At 33.7% G+C, this 24,588-nt stretch overlaps 2 protein-coding genes across 2 annotated transcripts; one reads left to right on the top strand and one right to left on the bottom strand.

The window, feature by feature from the left end:
- Positions 1-4,301: 4,301 nt before the first annotated feature.
- Positions 4,302-23,436, bottom strand: LOC111420227 (uncharacterized). Its single transcript, XM_071194715.1, has 10 exons — positions 23,356-23,436; positions 23,176-23,294; positions 18,002-18,076; positions 17,872-17,945; positions 7,491-7,557; positions 7,304-7,418; positions 5,518-5,685; positions 5,164-5,461; positions 4,731-5,109; positions 4,302-4,675 (listed from the first exon to the last, which is right to left on the bottom strand). Exons 5-10 carry the CDS (start codon positions 7,551-7,553, stop codon positions 4,394-4,396), a joined length of 1,305 nt encoding a protein of 434 aa, XP_071050816.1. The 5' UTR covers positions 7,554-7,557; positions 17,872-17,945; positions 18,002-18,076; positions 23,176-23,294; positions 23,356-23,436; the 3' UTR covers positions 4,302-4,393.
- On the top strand, positions 12,483-19,913 carry LOC111420222 (transient receptor potential channel pyrexia-like). The gene is made up of 6 exons (XM_023053169.2): positions 12,483-12,671; positions 12,726-12,992; positions 13,042-13,282; positions 18,155-18,885; positions 18,936-19,704; positions 19,759-19,913. The coding sequence occupies exons 1-6, from the start codon at positions 12,543-12,545 to the stop codon at positions 19,872-19,874; spliced, it is 2,253 nt and encodes a 750-aa protein (XP_022908937.2). The 5' UTR covers positions 12,483-12,542; the 3' UTR covers positions 19,875-19,913.
- Positions 23,437-24,588: the final 1,152 nt, after the last annotated feature.

The following is a 24,588-nucleotide window of genomic DNA, read 5'->3' as shown; positions in this document are numbered from 1 at the left end:
TTATAAATGAGAATACAACGGATGTAGGTAATGTAGGGAGCGATAATTTACGGTTGGGTTGTTAAAAGAATTTAAAACTAAACGAATACGCATACTTAATTAAAATTTATCCGAGTAAATTGTAATGAAATAATTTAATTAATAACTTTTATAAATAATTTTATGTTGTAAAAGATTTGTAAAAAATTTTATAGTTTAATTGAACTTTTAGGGAATAGATGGCGCAATCAATTTAAATTGTTAAAAATTATGTCAATGTCAAATAATAGTGAAATAAAATTTAAAGGCAAAAATTGAGTTTTATACTATATTGTGTGTCACTTCTTCAAGAATTCTTGGACCGTACATTTTTTATGATACATTAAACGGAGATCGTTATCTTCACTTTCTACAGAACGAGTTCGATAATTGATTGACGGTAAGAGATAATAATTCCTTAATTTTAATTATCACTTATAGTTGTACCTGAAGACGCTCTAATAAAGCGAAACAATTGTTGTACATAACTTCTGAATAAATGTACATCATTGTGGAATTTTTGTTATCTACATAAGATTTCATTCCTTATAATCACCACACAATGAACCTGGAGTATCTCATCGCTAAATTGTACTATATTGTTTCAATTATAAATAGTTATTGCTGAATAGTATACAAATATATACTGAACATCACTCTTATACTTTATCAACAAGTCTGCATTCAACTCTGAGGTTGCACCTGTTTGTAAAAGACCAGATACTGCCTACTTTTAGAACACTAGATATTACTGGTAGAGAACTAGATACTACTAATAGATAACTATATACTTGATATACTACCAATAGGCGACTATATACTACTTGTAGAAGACTAGATAATGTTGGGAAAACACTAGATACTACCTAGAGGTGACTATTTACTGCTAGTAAAAGACTATATACTTCTGATAGAGACCTTCTTCTTCTTAATCCTGGACGGCTAAACTTCGTCGAATCAACGACACATATTTAAAATTTGTTGGAAAAAATTCTTGTTTTTGCTTGTTTTCTGCTACTATGGTGCGTGCGGAAGTGCAGCATCTCGTAAGTATGGTTTTTTTAATTGTAAGTCGTCGAACATAGCTTTTGCGTAACTTTGGAATTTCCGAGATGCGTTTTCTGATGTAATTGTATTATTGTTTCTTGGTTTTATGTTTGATTTATGATAATATGATGTGCACCAAAGTAGCACTATCAAGAAAATGAATGGCAACGAAATTGTTCTTGTAATACCAATATTGCTTAAGTCGGTGCGAAGTAATATTGAAAATGTAATACCAATTAATGATGATTATACTAAACAAATAAAAAATCCTAAAAAAAACAGATTTGCGCTATTTGTCCCTCTAATCAACGAAATCATTCTGTGCAAAATGTCATAAAAGTCTGTGTAGTGAGCAGAAAGTGCGTCTTGCATATACAGTAACTAGGTTCTCATGAGAATGTGTTTACTTGTAAGTTAATACGTTATTTTACAAGATAAAAATATATTTAAACGATTCTAGTTACTTTAACTTGATTTTTTCTAACACCTTAGTTGTGTAAAACAATCCAAATGACTACAGCCATGTATGTTGATTTTCTGAAGTAAATATTATTAAAAAATGATCCATTTTTGTTTTTCTTCCAGTTACATAAACTAATTAATTAATTACAATCGATTTTCCAAGTTGTTGGTGCATAGGTCATCTGTATCACCTTTTTGAGTAGTGTCGTTGTCTATTCGACGAAGCATAGCCTTTTCGTATAAAAATAAGCATAACCTTCCAGGGTTAAAGTGCCATGCAGATTCCTGCATCGGCGTTCATCGCTTTTCCTATCACATAGTTGTATTATGTGCAGCATTTTGTAATGTTTGGAAGTCCACTGACGGATATTTTTTATTGTTAGCCACGATAATTTTTTTCTACCTATTCCTCTTTTTCTTCCCTCAATTTTTTCCTGGAGAATGAGACGTTAGAAATACTCAGGTGATCGACTCAAGATAACATTCGCCACAGGATCCACATTTCGAAGGCTTCGATTTTATTGATGATTGATATTTTCAGCGTCCATGTCTCAACCCATATAGGAGAACTTTACGTAGCACTTTACCATCCTATATCTGAGGCTGAAATTCAGGTTCGTGTCCGCAAGAAATTTTTGAAGTCTTAGAAAGGTTGTTCTAACTTGTTCAATCCTGCATCGTATCTCTTAATCCGGGTTCCATCCCTAATTGATCATGCATCCCAAGTGTCTAAATCGTTTGACCTGTTCGATGATCTCTCCATCAACATGTATTCGAGTGTGTGGAGTATCGTTTTTACTAACCACCATAAGTTTGGTCTTGCTGATATTAATTTTCAAACCTTGTCTTTGGCTTTATATTACGGTGTCATCCGCATACCAGATATTGTTAATGGAGGTTCCATTTGCTTTAATTCCAAAGAGACTATTCGAGATTGACTTGGAAAATACTCTTGCTTCATACAGGTTGAACAGCATCGGGGGCAGGATACACCCTTTATTATTATTTTATTATTATTGCTGCCGGGCTGAGGAGAGCGGCCCCTCTCGTTACCGCGACCTATAACATCTATTGTAACTTTAGCCCTCCAAAGGTTTAGGGCAAATGTAGGTCGTTAATGAGCCTTAGTATTGTCCTGAGGTCTTGAACCTTTACGTCGGTAGGTAACAAGGGAGTTTTACCGAAAATGTTGTGTCCTGATCTGTGACCTGGAAGTTCTTTCCAGTGTAAGGCTATCTTTGAAACCTCCCAGTTGTTGATTATTTGTTTTAGGTGGCTTTTTTGTAGTCCACAACCAGGTTGGGGTCCAATGAAGGGCGTGTTCGCTGCCTCTTTGGCCAGCTTGTCGGCTTCTCATTGCCCTCAATGTTGCTGTGACCTGGAACCCACCATAGGGTAACATCATTGCCCCTAGCGAGTTCTCTCATGTTGTTGGTACACTCTCTGATCAGTGCGGAGTCACACGTGTAGGCCTGAATTGCCTGTAAGGCGGCCCGACTATCTGTGAAAATGTTTATGGATGCACCTTTTTGTCCCTTCTGTAGGTTCAAAGCGGTGCAGAAGTTTATAGCAAGAACTTCTGCTTGGAAAATTGTTAAGTCCTAGCTGAGGGGCAATTTGATGTGGCTATTTGGTCCACTGATGCCCATGCCTACTCCAGATCTTACTGTCTTTGAAGCATCGGTGTACCAGGCTAGGTCTCCTCTTTTTAGTTAAGGTCCTCCCTTCGCCCAATCATGCCTGCTTCTAAATATGATCTTATACGGCTGGTTGAAGTTGTATTCTGTCGGTATGGGGTTCGTTTTAATTTCAATCAGGTGATTTAGACATTGGTCCTTGAGGATCTCGAGGTGTCCTCTGAGGTTACCCTGCATCAACTTGAGTGAAGAAATTGTTTTCAGTGATAAGGCACTTCAGGCTGCCTCCTTTTGTATATATAAATGGAGCGGTGTGAGACCGAGTAGGGCTTCCAAAGCAGCCGTCGGACAAGATCTCATTGCACCTGTTATGTTAAGACATGCTAACCGCTGGATTTGTGCCAACTGTTGTTGTGCTGTCTTATGTTTTGGGCCACCAAACCAATGAGGCGTAGGTGTCCATGGGTCTGTTATTCCAGCGTTATTTACCCAGACTTCCGCTTTTTGGTGCAAATATAGATTACCAATTAATCTTGTATCCTTGCAGCTAGGCCCAGAACTCAAAAGTTTTTTTATCAGAAAATTGTTTTTAACTTTGTCAAATGCCTTCTCATAGTCAATGAAGTACATAAAGACGTCCTTTCTTTGATCTTGGCAATTTTGCACAAGTGTCTGGAGACTAAATATGGCTTCTCTGGTTCCAAATCTGCTTTTAAATCCAAACTGATTGGCTCCATTTGCTTCCTCACATTTTTTATAAAGCCTTGTATATGCAGTGATTTTTGTAGTGCTACAAACGAAAAGCCAGTCAGTCCTAAGGGATGTCTCCAGAGTCATAGATGCTGTTGTTTCAAGATTTTCTTCGTTAATTAAGTGAAACTTCATCGACCTACTTAGATACTACTAATAGGTGACTACATACTAATAGAAGACTAGATACTGCTAAAAAAAAAGTAAATACTGCCCGGTATATGACTATACACTACTTGCAGAAGACATGATATTACTGGTAGAAATCTAGATGACGTGCTTAGTCCATGGTTTTCTTGAAAAATTCCTGGTTGATACTACCAATGATGTCATTTGAGTGCTTGGGTAAGATTTATGAAATAATAATAGTAATAATGAAAAAATATGGAGGTTTCAACAATATTAATTCAAACTCATCATTAAAACGTTTCTTTAACAAAACAAATTTTGATTACATGTTTTTAAAACTAATCAAACTCTTATTTATTTTTCTTTTTAAGCGTTGTTTTGGTCAAACCTTTTATCCTTTCAAAAACTCCATCTCCAAATGAGTTCAAATGTAAATTTATAAACACAACTAAAGCGATCACGCTTAAACACGCCGCTATTAATGTTATCTCCAACATATTCTTGGGCTGAACAATACAGGAAGTGTACCAAATCGAACCATTTGGTGGCGGTTGTTTATTCGGTAAACAAGACCAATCGAAATATTTCTCATCGTAATTTGTTGGGCATAAATATTTTCTTTTTTGGAGAACCTAAATAGTAATAAAAAAAAAATGTTAATAATTAATTGAATTGATTTGTTTTTACCATTCCAAAGGGTGTATGAACTGGGGAAAATTCATCGCACGGTCCAATCGGCTCTTTTAAACCGATTGAAATGTCATTTCCTGGTTTAAAATATAAACACATCCCCAAAAATGTGGCGTAATGAAGAATTAAGTGGAAAATAAGTAACCAACTACTCCAATGCGTTTTTTGGGTTTCTTTTGGCGATTCTTTCCCTCTCGCGCTTCGATCCCCTAACCAAGTTAATAATAAGAAGATACTGAATAAAAACATGAATGTAACTTCGCTGTGTATTTTATGGATGTCGTGTAATGGATGATAAATTGGAATAAACATTAAGACTCCACCGGGAACGCCAAGAAGTGATGTTATTAAAACGCAAATCATTTCTTTAATGAAACTAAAAATAAAAAAAAAATATTAAGTTATAATTAATAACATAATTAATACAAACCCGTTAGATGCCCATTTATCATTACTATTTCCGATAATTTTCTTTGTTAATTGAAACCAAATGGAAAAACTAGCGGCAAAAGTGGCATGGAAATAAAACGAATTCCATGGGACCCAATAAAACCGATCCTCAATACTAGGATCGGTGTCGTGCCACGTCCAATGTCCGAAATTAACGCAAACTATATCATAAACGATGTCGATGAGGACAACTCCTAATCCAACAGCGAATGGTTCGGACCATTTTGGTAGTTTTAGTTTTGAAACAGCCACAGTTGATTGGTACAAAAAGCATGGATCTAAAATAAAATGATTTAAATTAATTAAATTAATTTTTTTTGGGGGAAATACTTACACAGGAAGATTATGTGTAGTGGTAAACGACGTCCTATAAACATTATTGGGGTTTGGGAGTGCCAAAAATTATCTACATCAGGCAAGAAATAACAAATCAATTCGACGACGAGTCCGTGTAAAACCGTAGCTAACCATAAGTATGGTAACCTTCCTCCTCGAATGAATGCTGTAAAAATATAATTAGTAACAATTAATATTGTTAAAGCTTGATATAACGAACCTCGTTAGAACGGACAAAAAATATATTAAATATAAATGTTTATAGATAAAGTCAGGGTATTCCGCGATGTATAAATTAAGAACGGTAGTTCCAATTTTTATTGTTATTCTGCACTAGATTGTTGTGAATTTCTATTGAACAAAAAATATAACTAATGTCTTGGCCTAGAAACATTCGGGTTTAGAAGGGCGTCTCTTAAGACGGCTAAGTCCGAATATTTCTAGTTCTAGGTCTAGTGTTAGTTCTAATACTAGTGTTAACTCTAGTTCTAGTTGTTATTCAGTGTTAAATTCTTGTATATTTTTCATTAAACTAAAACTAACACTAGACCTAGCACTAGAAACATTCGGGTTTAGCCGTGCGTCTGAGGACGAACGGAAGCGTCTGAGGAAGCTTTATGGTTCTAGGTCTAGTGTTAGTTCTAGTTTTAGACTAGCACTATCACTACAACTAACACAATCTAGTGTTACTTCTAGTTTTACGCTAACACTATCACTAGAACTAACACAAGACTTAGAACTAGAATCATTCGGGTTTAGCCGTCTTGAAGGTAGCGCTAGTTAGCAGTAGATATCACTATGCTGCATATTTGTATTGAACTAACACTAGACCTAGAACTAGAAACATTCTGGTTTAGCCGTCTTAAGAGACGTATGGCTAAACCAAAATGTTTCTAGTTCTAGGTCCAGTGTTAGTTCTAATGCTAGTTGTAGTTATAGTTTTAATTGTTATTCAGCATTAGATTGTTGATATTTGTCATTAAACTAAAACTAGAACTAACACGAGACCTAGAACTAGAATCATTCAGGTTTAGCCGTCTTGAGAGACGTGCGGCTAAATCCGAATGTTTCTAGTTCTAGGTCTAGTGTTAGTTCTAGTTTTACATAGCACTTTCACTAGAACTAACACAATACCTAGAACTAGAATCATTTGGATTTAGCCGTCTTGAGAGACGTGCGGCTAAATCCGAATGTTTCTAGTTCTAGTGTTAGTTCTACTTTTACACTAGCACTATCACTAGAACTAACACAATACTTAGAACTAGAATCATTTGGATTTAGCCGTCTTGAGAGACTTGCAGCTAAATCCGAATGTTTCTACTTCTAGGTATAGTGTTAGTTCTAGTTTTACACTAGCACTATCACTAAAACTAACACAATACCTAGAACTAGAATCATTCGGGTTTAGCCGTCTTGAGAGACGTGCGGCTAAATCCGAATGTTTCTAGTTCTAGGTCTAATGTTAGTATTAGTGACAATGGTAGGTAGCGCTAGTTAGCATAAGAAATCACTATGTTGCATATTTTTATTGGACGTCTTCAAAAGCACGGCTAAACCCGAAACTTCCAGGTCTAGTATTAGTTCTAGTTTTACTTGTTATTCAGCGTAAGATTATTGTATATGTTTCATTGAACTAAAACTAATAAAGAACGCAACGGTGTGAATAGCTGTTCGAATTTGTGTAAAAATTTTTCATATGACAAACATTCTCTTCCTCGTATTAATCCGTTATTGTTTAAACGCCATGTTATTGTTTTTACTGTATTAAAACAAATATAATTTACCATGTAGTAATGTTATTAATCCTCCAAAAATAAATAAGAAATGCACCAAAAGATATGAAGGTTGATACTTCCAAACATGTTCGATTGGTGTTAATTGAAAAAACCAATCCAACGGCTAAAACAAAATTTATATATTAATAAATAATGATTAATAATAATAAATTTAAACATATGGTGTCAAAATTACCCCTTCGAAGTTGATGTTATCATAATTTTTTCCAAAAGCAAAAAGATCTTGATCTTTAACCATTTTACTGAAACAAAATTATTTTGAAAACGCCAATTTTATACTGAATTTAGTTATGATGTTGTGGTGATGTGTACTAAGCGTATTGCCACATGTTCTTGACCTTATACTAATATAATCTAATCAGTAGGTAAGAAAAATGTGGGAAAAAATGATGTGTATTTAAATAAACATATTTGTATGCCTAAAAGATAAAAAGAGTCTGGTTGGTTTTTATAACATTTGTTATCAAACAGGTGTTCAAATAATGCGATAATTACGATATTGTAGATTAACGATAGGTATATTTCAAATTTATTTACTACGTTTGATTTCGTTTTAAATTTTCTAAACAAATCCAATTATAATGAAATTAAAATGGCCTTATCCAGAGGCGTACCCAGGAGTTATGCTCTTATTAAAACATAAAAATTACGCACCTATATTGGAGAAATAAAAAAAACAGCTGCATCAAAAAAGAAAAAAAGAAAGCAGTCAGCATCTAAGGAAATATCTGGTACTGGTGATGTGTGTTTTTTTAGACCTCAACCTAGATGTTATATCAGAACAGACTATTTCTGAATACAATTACAGGAAACGAGAACCCACCGACTATATGGAATAAAATTACGTCAAGCATAACCGAAAGTGCAAAAGAAGCACTAAAAACCAGGAAGGTGAAGATAAATGGGAAAAAGAACAATAAACCTTGTTTCACATAATACGTAAAGACATTGGCTAAACAGAAGAGAGAGGCCTTACTACAACATAAACACGCAGGAATTACGGACGAGTACTGGATGTCTCAAATTCGTTGTCCATGGTGATTCCTCTGTAATTGCATACCACCATTTTACTGCCCTTTTTATACAGTAGACGTGTTATCCCTATCCTCCACATGTCCAGAAACCCCTCTCCTCTGCATACGTCGTTTATTACCTTCCATAGCTTCTTCTTCACTGTTTCTTCAGTGTTATCTCCTCTCCCCATTGCACCCCTCACCCTCCCTCTCCAATTCTTCTTTCTTCCAACCCTCCCAACATTTCCATGAAGTAAGTTCTCCATTCCGTCATTTGTATATCTCTGCTGACCTCCTCTCTTCCCTTCCACATCCTTTTTAAGTATCTTTATACATCATTTTGCTCTTTCAACTCCCTAATCTTCTCAGTCTCCCTCTTCTTTTTCTTGCATTCTTCTTTGTATTTTCTCCTGGCCTCTATATATTTATCTATCCCTACTTCCCCTCTCTCCCACTGTCTCAATCTCCTTCTAGCTTCTCTCTTCACCTCTCTGCATTCTCTATCCCACCATTCGTTCCTTCCCAGTCTAAGCCCCCGTCGCCCACTCTCTTCTTTCAACGTCGCCTCCCTAACCACCTCAAACAGTTCATTCAACTCGTCGAACCCTTCCACCTTTTGACCACAGGTTGCCAACTTTTCCCTATAATGTTCTATCCCTTCTCTCGACCAATCTGCCCTAATGTGTTTCCCTTTATGTTATTATTATTATCTTTCTGTTCCCTCTTCCCCCCAGCTCTCTTTATGCACACTGCCAAGGTCAGTTTTGTTTTGAAATGCTAATTATAGCGTGAAGGAATGTTAGGATAGGTCAGTTCTGTTTTGAAACCCTAATTATAGCGTGAAGGAATGTCGGTTTTCTTTTGTACCCCAATTATAGCGTGAAGAAACTCCAATTATAGTGTGAAGGAAAGTTAGGATAGGTCAGTTCTGTTTTGAAACCCTAATTATAGCGTGAAAGAATGTCGGTTGTCTTTTGATCCCCGATTACAGCGTGAAGGAATGTCGGTTTTCTTTTGTACCCCAATTATAGCGTGAAGAAACTCCAATTACAGCGTGAAGGAATGTTAGGATAGGTCAGTTTTGTTTTGAACCTCTAATTATAGCGTGAAGGAATGTCGGTTTTCTTTTGATCCCCTATTACAGCGTGAAGGAATGTTGGCTTTCTTTTGTACTCCAATTATAGCGTGAAGAAACTCCAATTATAGCGTGAAGGAATGTTAGGATAGGTCAGTTTTGTTTTGAAACCCTAATTATAGCGTGAAGGAATGTCGGTTTTCTTTTGTACCCCAATTATAGCGTGAAGAAACTCCAATTATAGTGTGAAGAATGTTAGGATAGGTCAGTTCTGTTTTGAAACCCTAATTATAGCGTGAAAGAATGTCGGTTGTCTTTTGATCCCCGATTATAGCGTGAAGAAATGTCGGTTTTCTTTTGAACCCTAATCATACCGTGAAGAAACCGCAATTATAGCATGAAGGAATGTTAGGATAGGTCAGTTCTGTTTTTAAACCCTAATTATAGCGTGAAGGAATGTCGGTTTTCTTTTGTACCCCAATTATAGCGTGAAGGAATATCGGTTTTCTTTTGAACCCCAATTATAGCGTGAAGGAATGTCGGTTTTCTTTTGAACCCTAATCATACCGTGAAGAAACCGCAATTATAGCCTGAAGAAATGTTAAGATTGGTCAGTTTTGTTTTGAAACACCAATTATAGCGTGAAGAAATGTCGGTTTTCTTTTGAACCCAATTATAGCGTGAGGGAATGTCGGTTTTCTTTGTACCCCAATTATAGCGTGAAGAAACTCCAATTATAGCGTGAAGGAATGTTAGGATAGGTCAGTTTTGTTTTGAAACTCTAATTACAGCGTGAAGGAATGTCGGTTTTCTTTTGTACCCCAATTATAGCGTGAAGAAACTCCAATTATAGTGTGAAAGAATGTTAGGATAGGTTAGTTTTGTTTTGAAAAGAGTGTCAACGAAGAGGTAACAACAATCAATTCCGTAACTTAGTAGCCAACGGGATAACAGAGAAAACATACAAGAAAAACAAGAACAGATGTCCTCAACAAAGTCAAGGGCGGGTATGTCGCATTTTAACGATGAGATACTCCAGGTTCATTGTGTGATGATTATAAGGAATGAAATCTTATGTAGATAACAGAAATTCCACAATGATGTATATTTATTCAGAAGTTATGTACAACATTTGTTTCGCTTTTTTAGAGCGTCTTTAGGTACAACGTAAAAAAAAATGACATTTTGCAATTTAACACGTCTTCAGCCTTTTTCTTTTTGAGTGGGATATCTGCGGTTTTTAAATCGTTCGAGGTTCCGATCACTTTTTGTTATGTTTCGTTCTCAATCCTTTTCCACATGATGCATACAATCCTTTGATCATTTCTCGTTGATTGACGTTATACCTGAAGACGCTCTAAAAAAGCGAAACAATTGTTGTACATAACTTCTGAATAAATATACATCATTGTGGTGTTTCTGTTATCTACATAGGATATGTCGCAGGCAATTGGTTATTTCAGGTAGATAGCTTTTTCCCAGTCAGATACTGTCTGCCTAGGCAAACAGTAGTTCGTTACAGTTTTATCATTAAATTTCTGGGCAAATACTTTTGGACAAGACAAATAGTATCAGTCTAAGCTTGTTTTAGACAAATACCATTTTTTCGATACAACAATGCAATATAGAGTAACTGTTCATAATAAAATAAAGTTGTAGAGATTATTAAGATAAGTAGCATACAGAATGCTTGGGCTTTAATTTACATTAGCCAGAAATAAATTTTAAAAGATTTACCCGATATATGTATTTGCTATGTTATTGATAATAAAATTTATCTGTACACAATTTGTTATTGTGTTATGATATGAATACTCGTAATTGTATAATATAAAAATGTATTTTAAAGGTTAATCCATGTTAATCATATGCAATTAAATACTTTGCATTCTGATATTTGCCTGAAAATATTTTAGCCATATGCTATTTGCCTAAGAAGGTAGAATTTAGACTGAAATAAATGGAATAAAACTATTTGCCTAGGCAGATAGTATCTGACTAGAAAAAAGTAATTTACCTGAAATAATCATTTGCTTGCGACAGATACACCATGGGACAAAAACCGTTGAAAATTTCATGTTATGTAGATGATGTCCTTTTGACTGAGTCTGCACTGTAGGTGGGTGTTGATATCTCTAGCTGCAGAAATGTACACCGAGAAGTTAGGGCACAGCATCTAAGAGATATCGTATGTTGGAAAAAATGTAGTCCATGGAGAGCAAAGTCCGTATTTACAAACCGGCAATTTAAGTACATAGTAATTCTATGTACTTCGGGACCTCCCTCGCCCTATGTTCTATCCTATACTTAATAAAACGCATTATATCCTCGTCCCTCATCATGCTATCCAGCTCGTGGTTCATCCTAATTCTCCAACCACCGTTTTCCTCCTGGGTAGTCTCAAACAGTCCCAGCGTGGTCTCTTCTTCTTGCGTCATCGGTTACTACAGGTCTTTAGCGTTTTATGTATTCTAAAGTTCATTTTTCTGCTGAGGATTTTTGACCATAGGAGATTTTTCTTGGAATAATAATGATTATCTTTGAATTCGAATAACATTTCTGAAATAACATCGAAAAATAATATAAACCATTTTGATTTTAATCACCATCCCAAGGACGACGGCCACTGTGGAACGATCGTTGTGTAATAAATGATTCGAAGAGTAATGATCTGGTTGAGAAGCACTATAGGAGAAGAAAGTTTTAGATAAGTTTTGATACAAATCCAAGGTGTTGTTGTTACCATAAAAATTTTACTCCTTATGTTGAATGTAATAACTGATAAAAAAGAATATACCCTTGGCGTTATCAATTTAAATATTTATTTATTTATTCCATCCTGTTCATATTTTTTATCGATTAGTCTCAATAAGACATCTGCTTTTACCAAAGAAACGTTTTTGGGTATGAATTGAATGTCTTAATATGAATAACTATAATTTTGATATTTATGAAGACTTTATAGTAATTTCGAGGTAATTTTTTTGTGGGTTCCTATTTTTTTTTTTTTGATAAAATTATTATCACAAAATGTGGTTTATTAAATTTAATAATTACTTCCTTTATAACCGATAATAACAAGATTTAAATTCAAAAACAGTTTCGTTTTCTATGCAAACAGATGTAAATTTAAATTAATATGTCTTCTTTTAGATCAAGCATTTCTATTCCAAAACGATGGAGCGAAGATGGTGTTCTTCAAATTATAAATTCTTTCCCGGAATTATACAACGGGGAGATCGGGTTATTCAACATTACGGCCGTACAAGTAAGTTTTCATTTAAACATTTATTTGTATTAATTTAAAATTTTTCTTACATAGCTTTTATGTGCTTTTGCAACCGAAAACGAAATTCCATCAAATCTAAAATATAGATTATCGAAAAATAATCACATAAATCTGCAAGATTATCTCGGCCGTACTCCACTACTTTACGCCGTTTTGAACGGAAACGTGAAATTAGTTGAGCTATTATTAACCCACGGCGCTAATATAGAATGCAAACTCACTTGCGAAAGAGAAAAAATTGTTGGGGAAAAAAAATCGAGTGTTGGTGATGTTCAAAAATACAAAGAATTGTTACAAATGGTTAAATACAATATTCAAAGAAAATGTTTTATGTAACTTTTTGTTTTAGTTGCCTTTGTTTGATCTGTTGGGCGTTTCAAGTCAAAGAACTCCTTTACATATCGCCGTGAAGAAAGGACATATTGAAATCGTGAAATTGTTGGTTTTTAAAGGCGCGGACGTAAACTGTATCGATTCTAATGGTTTAACTCCTCTTTTACTAGCAGGATGTAATTCTTTGGATGTATATGAAGAAATAACAAGAATACTTGTTTCTTATGGTGCTGATGTTACAAAAACTGATTCAACAGGTAATGTTATGTTTTTGATTTAATACAACCGATTTTGATATTTTCCCACAAATTGTACATTCCCCACTTTAATCAAAGCTGAGGCTAAAGCTGCGTTTGAGGCAGCAATGTGATGATCACCTTTTATTGAAATTCAAAGTTCTGTCACTTTCATGTTGCCAAATTTCTTCCCTTCATTCTCTTTTTCTCTCCATTCTTAGAGTTTTTTTTTTTATAAAAGTTGTTATTTTACCATTAACTTTAAAAAATGAGTAATTAAATATCAAGCCGGCAAAATTTTGGAGGATTTAAGAAGGACGATACCCCATAAACTTTCATCCATTTGCCCCCGATAGGACGACACAACATTTATAATTAAAGTTGCCATGTGCCATTTCAAGGCGCTACTTCTAGTTAGGGAGGACCGAAAATTTATCACAACGTTCGAAGTAAATTCCAGCAAGATAAGGTTCACCTAGAACTTCGTTACATTATTTGTGTTAGTTGTTTCTGTTAATATCCTGTTTCTTCTGTATCTGTCAAATCAGTGTCTTCACTCGATTGCTCTACAACGCATTTTAGGCTTCTGTAATACTTCATACAGGTTTCAGGGACATATTTTCGGGCAAGGGTCATGACATTATCATATTTTAGTTTTTTTAAGAAAAATGTCGAGGCATATGCATGATCCTCAGCACTTGGTAGAGGAAACGGGAGCGTTGCCTTCTTCTTTCTGATGTCAAAATGGGAAAATATAATCAGACCACTTGACACGCTATACTTAATGTCAGTTGATTTCGAATCATATTCAAAAATTCTTTGTTTTGATATGGCAAATTTCTGCTTGTTATCCATTACGACTTTTTTGACAGACTAGACAGAATAATCATATTTTGTGTAACGGCCACGACACAAATTTGTGTAACGATTTATAGATTCTTCAGGTATGTCGATCCGTTCTACTTTTTTAATATACTTTTCTGTTCTCCAAAATGATCGGTCACAAGGCAAAAAAACTGTGACCGGGTTTTGAGAAGTAGTGCACGATCTTGTCAAATCTACCATGTTGTACCAAGCAATATAAATATTGCATTAGGCTACGATTTTTATTTTGAGCCGCGCAGTTATCAGAAAAAATGTATAATACTTTCACAGCTTTGTCTAATGTGTTTTCAATGCAATGTGGTAAAAGACTGATTTGATGAGTCACTTCATCAAAATTTTCGAAAACAATTAATTTAATGTTTTATTATTTCAAATTCATTTGATATAGAAAATAGCAGTAGCAGTGCGTAACCATGGCAACCAATTGTTTTGATTTGACATTTTCAAGTGTCAAAATTCAATTTGAATTGAATTATTTATTTAAATTAATTATTATTACTATTGTACTTGAGATACAAAAGTAGCAATAGCTTGTTGCATCAAACGCATTAAAAAAAAACGCAAACAGAAAATAAGATATCAAAAATTAAACATTTTTTTTCAACTTTAAGTTTACAAAAATATGAAATGAACGATAGAAAACAATAATCATCATTAATTCAAATTGCTGCCCGTTAGCGGCAAGGCAATATCTTAATCGGGAGACAAATGCTTCTTGAACGTTTTAAATCATATCCGGATCGATTAATTGAATTTCTTCTCTAATTTTTTGCTTCAGATCTTCTAAGTTATCAGGCTTATTAAAATAAACTTTAGATTTTAAATAACTCCAAAGAAAATAATCTAAAGGGCCATTCAATATGTCCGCGTCTGCCAATCCACCGATTGGGAAATTTTTGGTTGAGGTATTCTCGTACAACTAGAGCATAATGAGGGGCGCGCCATCTTGCTGTATTTGAAATCTATTTGGATCTTCTGCATTTGGAAAAATTGCAAGTAAACTTGGCCGCCTACTGTTCCGTTAAAGAAATACGGTCCAATAATTCTGTTCTCCACTATTCCAGCCCACACATTCACCTTTTGGGGATATTGTGTATTTGCCTCGGCTTTCCAATGGGGATTTTCTACTGCCCAATAACGGCAGTTTTGCTTATGGACGGTGCCATTTAAACAAAATGTTGCTTCATCCGAGAATAGAATGTTTTTAATAAATTCCGGATTTGCACAGCATAGTTCATCATGCATAGTTCCGTCATTGCTTCGCAGAATTGCACGCGTCGATCAAAATCGTCATCGGAAAACTCATGCACCAAGTGTACAGGGTGGTTCAAATTCGATGTCCGAAAAGACTAACTCGGAAACTATAAGAGTTAGAAAAAAAGTAGCTTACATGCCATGAACTCGTTTTTCGAGAAACTGCTAATGCCGAAAACCTCATAGCGCTATCGTCTTTTGTTTTTCCCCTAGAGGCCAAAATTGAAAATATCGTAAAACCAACAAGTGCAATTATCTTGGTTATTATTATAGGTGGAGTATTATAACTACGACATTATATGGACACTTTTTTACAGAGAATTTCATGACATAGTCAAAACAAATTTTTCGGTTTTAGATTTTGAGATATCATCATGAGAATTTTCGTTTTTTTAAATAGAAACAACCACTGATCATTCGCTTATTAAATTCGTTATTTTTTTCTGATTACAAAAATAAAGGGTTCGACAGGTCTATTTCTTATTGTTTTAGAATAAAGCTAAAAATAAACTTTTTTTATAAAATTACCATCTAGTGTCGTCGAGGAAATTAAATTTACAGTTTCCTGTAAGTTGCGGGGCGGTAGGTAAAATCTAAAAAGTTAACAATTAAACGGAGATAACTTCTGGTATTTAAAAACAAATAATTTTTTAATATGTAACATTCTAACATGTCAAACTTTTCATAATTGATCTTAAAAACAGGATTTTTAAAGTAACACTTCAGAAAATTTTTGAATACAAACAAATGTTGCTATGTTTATTTGAATTAAAAAAAACATATGAGCGCCATCTATCGATAATTTATTAAGTCATTTAAAAATAATATTAAATCGTAATAAACAATATGAAATAATCTATTCCAACTTTTGTGTAAAACATACATAAATTAAACAGTTCAACAAATATATTTGTTTCAAATATCAGAAATATGTTTTCTTAATTTTTAGTTATAGAACCGTAATTTACAGGAAACTGTAAATTTAATTTCTTTGACGACACTAAAAGAAAAGTTTATTTTTAGTTTTATTCTAAAAAAATAAGAAATAGACCTGTCAAACCCTATATTTTTGTAATCAGAAAAAAATAACGAATTTATTAAGCGAATAATCAGTGGTTATTTCCATTAAAAAAAACGAAAATTGTGATATCTCATAATCTAAAACCGACAAAACTTTTTTGACTACGTCATCAAATTCTGTGTAAAAAAGTGTCCATATAATGTCTTAGTTATAATACTCCACCTATAATAATAACCAAGATAATTACATTTGCGGGTTTTACGATATTTTCAATTTTGGCCTCTAGCGGAAAAACAAAAGACGATAGCGCTATGAGGTTTTCGGCATTAGCAGTTTCTCGAAAAACGAGATCATGACATGTCAGCTACTTTTCTTCTAACTCTTATAGTTTTCGAGTTAGCTTATTCGGACATCGAATTTGAACCACCCTGTACTTTGTAGGGGTGATATTTTTTTTTTCTTAAGAAATCTTGATATTGTGCTTCTAGATGTATTTAAATTTGCAGCAATATTGGAGATGTTTGAATGCGGATTTTCCTCTACACTTAACAGGACATCCAATTGACGGTCTTCATTTAAGGCCAATGGACGTCCGGTCTTAGGTTTATCTCGTACATCACCAAGTTCGCCAAATTTACTCTCAATTCGACTTATTGTCGATAGTGATATTGGAGTACGGTTTGGATGTTTTGGACGTTCGGACTCTATTTCCGAAACCAATCATCATAAGAATCTCGATTCTTTCAGTTTCAGTAAGCGTCATTATTAATTTCTTACTTGTCGAACAGTCAATAAATAACAAATAACCAATAATAGATAAACAATAAGATCAAATAACAACAAAAACGTAATAACGAATAGCGATGAATAGCAACAAATAACAATGAATAACAACAATTAACACAAGAAACTCCACAATACTACTCAAAATAATGTCATTAACGTACAATACACTGTTTCAAATCGAATTTTGACACTTGGAAATTTTAAATCAAAACATTTGGTTGCCATGGTTACGCACGGCTACTACTATTTTTTATATCAAATGAATGGGAAATAATGAAACTTTAAATTAATTTTTCTCGAAAATTTTCTTATGTAATCGATATTAATATTTATTGTACATAATTCAGAAAAAAATCTCTTTCAAATTCCGATATAAAAAATGGGGTGTTCCATTAAAAAAAACTCCGATGACGTCATAACTCGTTTAAAAATGGCGGAAATTTTTTTAAATATACACAAAAAAATTGCAAAAAATTGAAATCTTTAGACCCGTTTCAGCGATTTTTTCATAAATTGTTTATAATAATTTTATCGAATTTATCCGTTACTTTTGAAACGCACTGTATTAGCAAATTGTAAAAAGTTGTTCCTGTACTTTATTTGAGCGTTCACCCCGAATAGATCGTTTTAAATTTAACCCTTTCGTGCCAAAAAATGGACTTACCTCTCTTTTGCAGCAAAATCTTCAACTGCCCTCCTTTACTTTCGTATCTTAAGTTGCGATGAAAACTCCAAATCCTGTAACAATTCTGAGGTTTACCAAACGTTGTATCAATTACATTATTTAAACTTACATCTTTTTTTCTGTCCGGCTGTTTTAACCCATCTCCTCAATCCCTATGATGGTAATAATAATCAGGATCGATTTCCTATAACAGAAAATTTTGCTTATTTATAAAACTAAATACATTTACGTCAAGAATTTTATAAAAATCTCTTTATTCTAGGTGCGACATCTTTATACCACGCCGTCCATTTAGGAAGTTATGAGATGACGAAACTTTTATTAAAACAAGGCGCTTGGTTAACAAACACAACAAATGGAGAGAACGAATTGCACGTTGCAGCCTTAAAAGGATTCACACGTATTTTGAATACTTTTTTAGAAGATTCCAGATTTACAATTGACGATATTAACCGGGTTGATTCATACGGAAGAAGTCCATCGTATTTGGCTGCTTATGCGGATAGAAAAGATTGCTTTAAACTGCTTTTGAATAAAGGGGCCGATATGAGTTTATGCACGAAAAGTGGAGAGACGGTTAGCGATAAGTTCTTTAAGAATGTGTCGGATCCGATAAGATTTTTAACGAACATTTTTGATGGTTGCGTCGAAAACGATCCTAATCACGGGATAAAGTTGAATTTTGCAATTTTAGCCCCGAAAGGTTGCCAACAGATGAAAATACTTCATAGTTATTTCAACGCGATCGAAGAACAAGAAAAATTACAATTGTTACATCATCCCTTATTACAAGCTTATTTAAATTTAAAGTGGAGCCAAGCAAAGCCATTTTTTTATTTTTTAATTATAAGTTACATCGTTTTCGTTTTGTCTTTATCAATTTATATTTTGATGCTTGTTAAAAAAGTTCCTTATGTTTTTATAGTATCGGTAGTGTCTAGATATATTTTAACCATTTCCGCAACGGGACTTTTAATTCATGCTATAATACAGGTAAAATATATTTTTAAATTCGTTATAATTAAATAATATTTGTTATGTAGGCTATAGTAATGATAAAGAATCTCTATAACAAATTCGAAATTTGGATGAATATAACATCAACGACAATCGCCCTTACCGTGATTGCTTTTGCTGAAAGTAATGATTTAAAAGAAATCGTTGCATCTCAAGAATGGGTTTTGCACAGCACCAGCGTCGCCGTTTTATTAGCTTGGACCGAATTAATGTTACTAATAGGAAGATTTCCAAATTTAGGTTATTACGCCTTAATGTTTGGAGCGGTTCTTTTAAACGTGATTAAAGTACTTTCGACGTTTATCAGCTTGGTTATTGGTTTTGCTCTTTGTTTCTCAATCCAATTTTACAACGATGAAACATTCCAAAATGTATGGCTCTCGATGGTAAAAACGATGGTTATGATGATCGGCGAATTTGAGTATGTCGATTTATTTTCGACGGCGAATAATACATCCGGATTGCACGTGACATCGAGAATAATTTTTTTCTTATTTATCATCGTCGTTAGTATAGTTCTGATGAATTTAATGGTTGGATTGGCAGTAAGTGACATACAGGGTCTTCAACAAGAAAGCAGTGCGAGGCGATTGGAGAAACAAGCGGAATTTTTGTTACAATTGGAAACCGTTATTGATCGCGTGATTAAGTGGAAAATTTTTCCGAAATGTTTTATTCGATTTTTGATAAAGAGTAAAAGTATTTCTTTGGATTTTACGGTCAAAACGGAATGGTATAATTATCATAGAAGGAAGAGTTTTAATTTGAAAGAGAAATTATCGCCTAAATTACTCGGTGAGATATCATTAATTTTGTTTTCTCTTTAATTAATTAATTTGTTTTAATTAGAAGCTATCGTAAGTATTGCAAGAAAGAACGGAAGACGAGAAGTAAAATTAAGTGAGAAACAAATGGGGGAAATTATAGAAAAAATTAAATTGTTATTAGATACTTATGAAGTTTAAAATAACTTTTTTTTTATAATAAATTTTGATTTTGAATTATATTAGCAATAAATTCATTTCTCCACTATTATCCATTAACCACTTCTCGATGATGCATTGCCAAAATTGTCTGTTGGAACATAACATACTGCAATGGTAGAGATCAAGAAATGGCAATAGAAATGAAGATTTCTGCTCAGAAATTATCACTGCCGATCTCAAGCCCGGATAAAGGAGGAGAATAGGGCTATCAGTTAACAATCCATTCCCGTAAAACCTAATTGTCCAGAAACCTACCTAAAACCAAGTCTTGGATTAGATGGTCTTAACGACGAAAATTATGACGAACGAAAATGGATCATGAGATTGCAACATGAAATGTGAGGAGCAAGCCAGGAGCGCAAACAGGCCAGCATAATGAAATATAACTTAGCCATATACAAAAAAAATGGCTGGGTGGAAGACATCAGGGTGTAAAAAAAACTCCTATGATAATGTACACCAGCAAACACCACCGAGCATACTGGACTTTGCAAATTAAGTATACGTACAAGATTTTGCAATGTAAAAATCATAAAAGTACATAGCCCAACAGAAGATCAGAACCAGAGGTTAAAAGAGCTATTTTATCAACAACTAGAGCAAGTGTACAAAAACAACAAAGATGTAGAATATTCGTTTTATATACATAAAGTGCCATAAATCTCACCAGAGTATTTCCAAAAACAAAATAGTCCATGTATTAATAGATAAAAGTTTAGGTGCAAAATTAATCGCAAAACACAACAAAAAAGACCCAAACTGGATATTGAAAAACTGAAAACACCGGAAGCACAATGCAAATTCAAGGAGGAAATAAAGATAAAGATAGAGGAACGTTCTAGCGGCGATAGAAGTCAAATGATTGATGATCAGTGGAGTATTATTAAGACAACTATGGAAGAGGTAATTTGGGAATAGTTGAACAACTAATTTGACTGTGCTGAGACTAATAAAAACATAAATGAAGAACATAAAAAAAAATATGGCTAGACCAACGCGAGAAAGGAATAAATTGTTCAAAGAAGCAAATATTGAATATGGAGAGAAACTTTAAAGCTAATAACACCAGGAATGTGTATACATTTGTTAGACAGTTAGGGTATAAATGACACACAGAAAAATAGTAGTGAAGTAAATAACATTTGGAAAAATTAGTTCTAAATTAGTTAACTTAATGGGTTAAGTGTAGTTGGAAATGAACAATAATCCACCACACCAAAGACATGAGAGTGCCATGAACCATATATCCATCAATGAGGTTCAAAACGCTATTATTGCATTAAAAAACGGAAAGGCACCGGGGATTGATGGCATATCATCAGAAGAACTCAAGGCGGATGGCGAAATCTAGTGAAAAACGTTTATACATTTATGTAGAAAATCTGGGAAGAAGAACTACCACATATAATGTTTACACATATCATTATTATAGACAATTTAGTGATAGTAGCGATCCTTTCTAGTGATTAACTAGAAAGTATTTAAAGTTTTTCTGAAAAACTAACGACTTTTGTTGTTTAATTTGTGACTTACTACAGTAGCATGGTTCACAAGGAATACATTATTACATGACACCTGTATATTATTAAATGCATTACTTCTATACAGAAGTCAGAAGGAATGGGAAATCCAAATTCCGGAGACACTAGACACCAAAATATGACGATTTAACATCTCTTAATCTTAATGTCTCTACGAGCAATAACAAAACATGTTTCAAATTCGTATTTCTCATGCTCGAAAACATAAAACTACAAAATTTTATGTTAATAGTATAAAAAACTTCAAAATTATCAAGAAATTTCGAAATAAGAATTTAACTTTCAACACCCTGTGCCTCGAAAACCACTGACATTTGTATAAGAGATGTTAGGTTAAATCATCATATTTTGGTGTCTAGTATCTCCAGTATTCGAATTTAACATTCTTTCTGATTCACCCTGTATATTATACAGTGTGTCCTCGGATTGTGTCCCCATAAAGTATAATTGACGATAAATTTTTGAATCCAAATTCCATCTTTTGCAATTAAAGTCTGGATGTCCTAAAACGAAATATAACGAAGTTTTACGTCAAATATCCTCAAAGTACCAAAGTTAACGCAAAAAGTTTGTCAACCGTTGCAGGTAAAGTGGTCTTTCTGGGCAATTTTATTAATTTAATATATAAAAGAAAAAATGAGTTTTTCTTGAAATTTTTTTTCTAATATTCCATTTTACAAAAAATAATTATAGTGCAGTACTATGGATTGGGGAACATTAGTCACAATGCAGTTTTAAGGCAATTTGAGGAATAATTTGGATTTTTAGTAGATAAAAAAACAATTAAGAGAGTTGTTAAAAAATTTTCAGAAACGGGCAATGTGGAATATAAAAGGAAGGAAAAAAAAGCTTTTAGATGAATATGATGCGGGGTCAATTGTTGCAGTAGCAAACACAATGGATTAAGGACTGTTCAAGTCGGTATAAGTAAATCCCATTTACAAAGAATTTATCGAGAAAATTAAATATTGCCGTATAAACCAAAATTTAACCACACTATCGAATTAGGTGATGAAGCAAAACGTTTAGATTATTGTTTGTGACTTGGGTACAAAGTTTTAAAAGACAGAACTTTTTTAAAAAACATAATATTTTCGGACGAAGCATAGTTCACCACTAATGGAGTGGTTACATTACAAAATTGTCGATTCGGGTCAAAGACTAATCCATATTATCAAATAGCTTAACAAAACTTAAAAAGTTATAAACAATGTCGGAAAAAGGCTGAATTATGTGTTAGTGTTGGTATCATTGAATAAGCTTTTATGTTAATTTAGTTTAGATCAAAAACGTTTCGTTGTTAATCTTATGATTTAAAAATCTGCATTTTGCTTTTATATCCTAAATGAATAAAATTCGGCTTATCGCTATAATTTAACATAACAAACAACTTTGGTACTTTGAGGACATTTGACGTAAAACTTGATTATATTTCGTTTTATGACGTCCAGACTTTAATTGCAAAAGATGGAATTTGAATTCAAAAATTTATCGTCAATTATACCTTACTGTATAATAATTACTTTACTTTTATCCACAGATTCAGATTTTACAATAAAATATATAGGGTGCCATTTAAAAAATTGGTCGTGACCTTCATATAACCTTGAAAATAAGGTCCAGGAATGTTATCGTCATATGGCTTCCCCTTTCGCACAGAACAACTTTCATTTGGTTCATTTTTATGTAAAATGAATCGTTTTCGAGATAATCGCTTGTCTCACGTTAAATGGACCAACCTGTATGTCAAAGTTGAGCTAATAAATCGCCCTGTATAGTTCTAATAGACGGTCGTCGTGGATGACCCTGTATTAGTATTCATTCTCCTTGAAAATCTTGTTATTAAGACTTTTTAAACCTGTAAGCAAATCATTTACAAAAACTTTTCTGGCAGAAACTACTCTCCTATCAGGTCCAACCTTATCAGTGATATAATGCATGTTTTGTCATTCTTATACAGGGTCATCCACGACGACAGTCCACTAGAACTTTACAGGGTTCTAGCCAATACAAAAATTTGAAAATTCAGATTTAAGTATTATTAATTGCGTTCTCTTCGACTAAAATATTTTCAGATTTCTAGCATTTCCGGTTATACCGGAAGTCGCCACCTACTTTATTTTTTTAAATGGAACACCCTATATATTTTTACATATTTGGATTTGTCTATTTTCAAGGTTTATGAATAACTTTACTTTTTGCAATTTGATTCGGCCGTTCTCGAGTTATTCGAATTTTTTTAGAAAAATCTGCTCCAGCAGACATTTGTTCAAAAAATCAGAAAACACTCGATTTTTGGGATATCAATTTAGGATTCAGAACATGCTTAAGCAACATGATGGAGTATGTTTTGGTGCCAAGTATGGCTATCTAGAACGTTTGGTCACTTTACTATGGCACGTTACCTTCTCGAAACTTGGAAGTATCATAACTTAATTTTTTTAAATGGCACTCCCCATATTTTATTACTTAGTCGTCTTCATGTGTCTCATTTTACATCTTTTATATCCTATATGTCCCATACCTAACATTAATAGTTTGGGAGATAATTAGGGTTTTTTGAAAAATGCACACATATCATATGGATATATGGAAGTGAGGAACCACGATAACAATGTGGTTCCTCACACCACACTAAAAACGACCGGTATTTTCCATCCACTTTGGTCTCCATAGCGACGGAATGTTCCACTTGGAAGGGCGGCTCAGTCGACAATGCCGCGACGGAACAACTCGAAACTCCCTGAATAAACTCGTCTACAGTAAACCTTTGTCCTCCGCAAATATTATGGATTTATCATCACGCGTTCAGATTATATAGGGTGTGCTCGTGAATTATTTCCAACAGTGTAATAATTACTTTACTTTTATCCACAGATTCAGATTTTACAATAAAATATATAGGGTGCCATTTAAAAAATTGGTCGTGACCTTCATATAACCTTGAAAGTCAAGGAATGTTATAGTCGTTTTCGAGATAATCGCTTGTCTCACGTTAAATGGACCAACCTGTATGTCAAAGTTGAGCTAATAATCGCCTGTATAGTTCTAATGGACGGTCGTCGTGATGAGTATTCCTTCTCCTTGAAAATCTTGTTATTAAGACTTTTTAAACCTGTAAGCAAATCGTTTACAAAAACTTTTCTGGCAGA

The sequence above is a fragment of the Onthophagus taurus genome, chromosome 1 (genome assembly GCF_036711975.1).
Source record: "Onthophagus taurus isolate NC chromosome 1, IU_Otau_3.0, whole genome shotgun sequence".
NCBI classification, from domain to species: domain Eukaryota; kingdom Metazoa; phylum Arthropoda; class Insecta; order Coleoptera; family Scarabaeidae; genus Onthophagus; species Onthophagus taurus.
The sequence above is the reverse complement of the archived record's forward strand: the minus strand, read 5'-3'. Positions and strand labels throughout refer to the sequence as shown.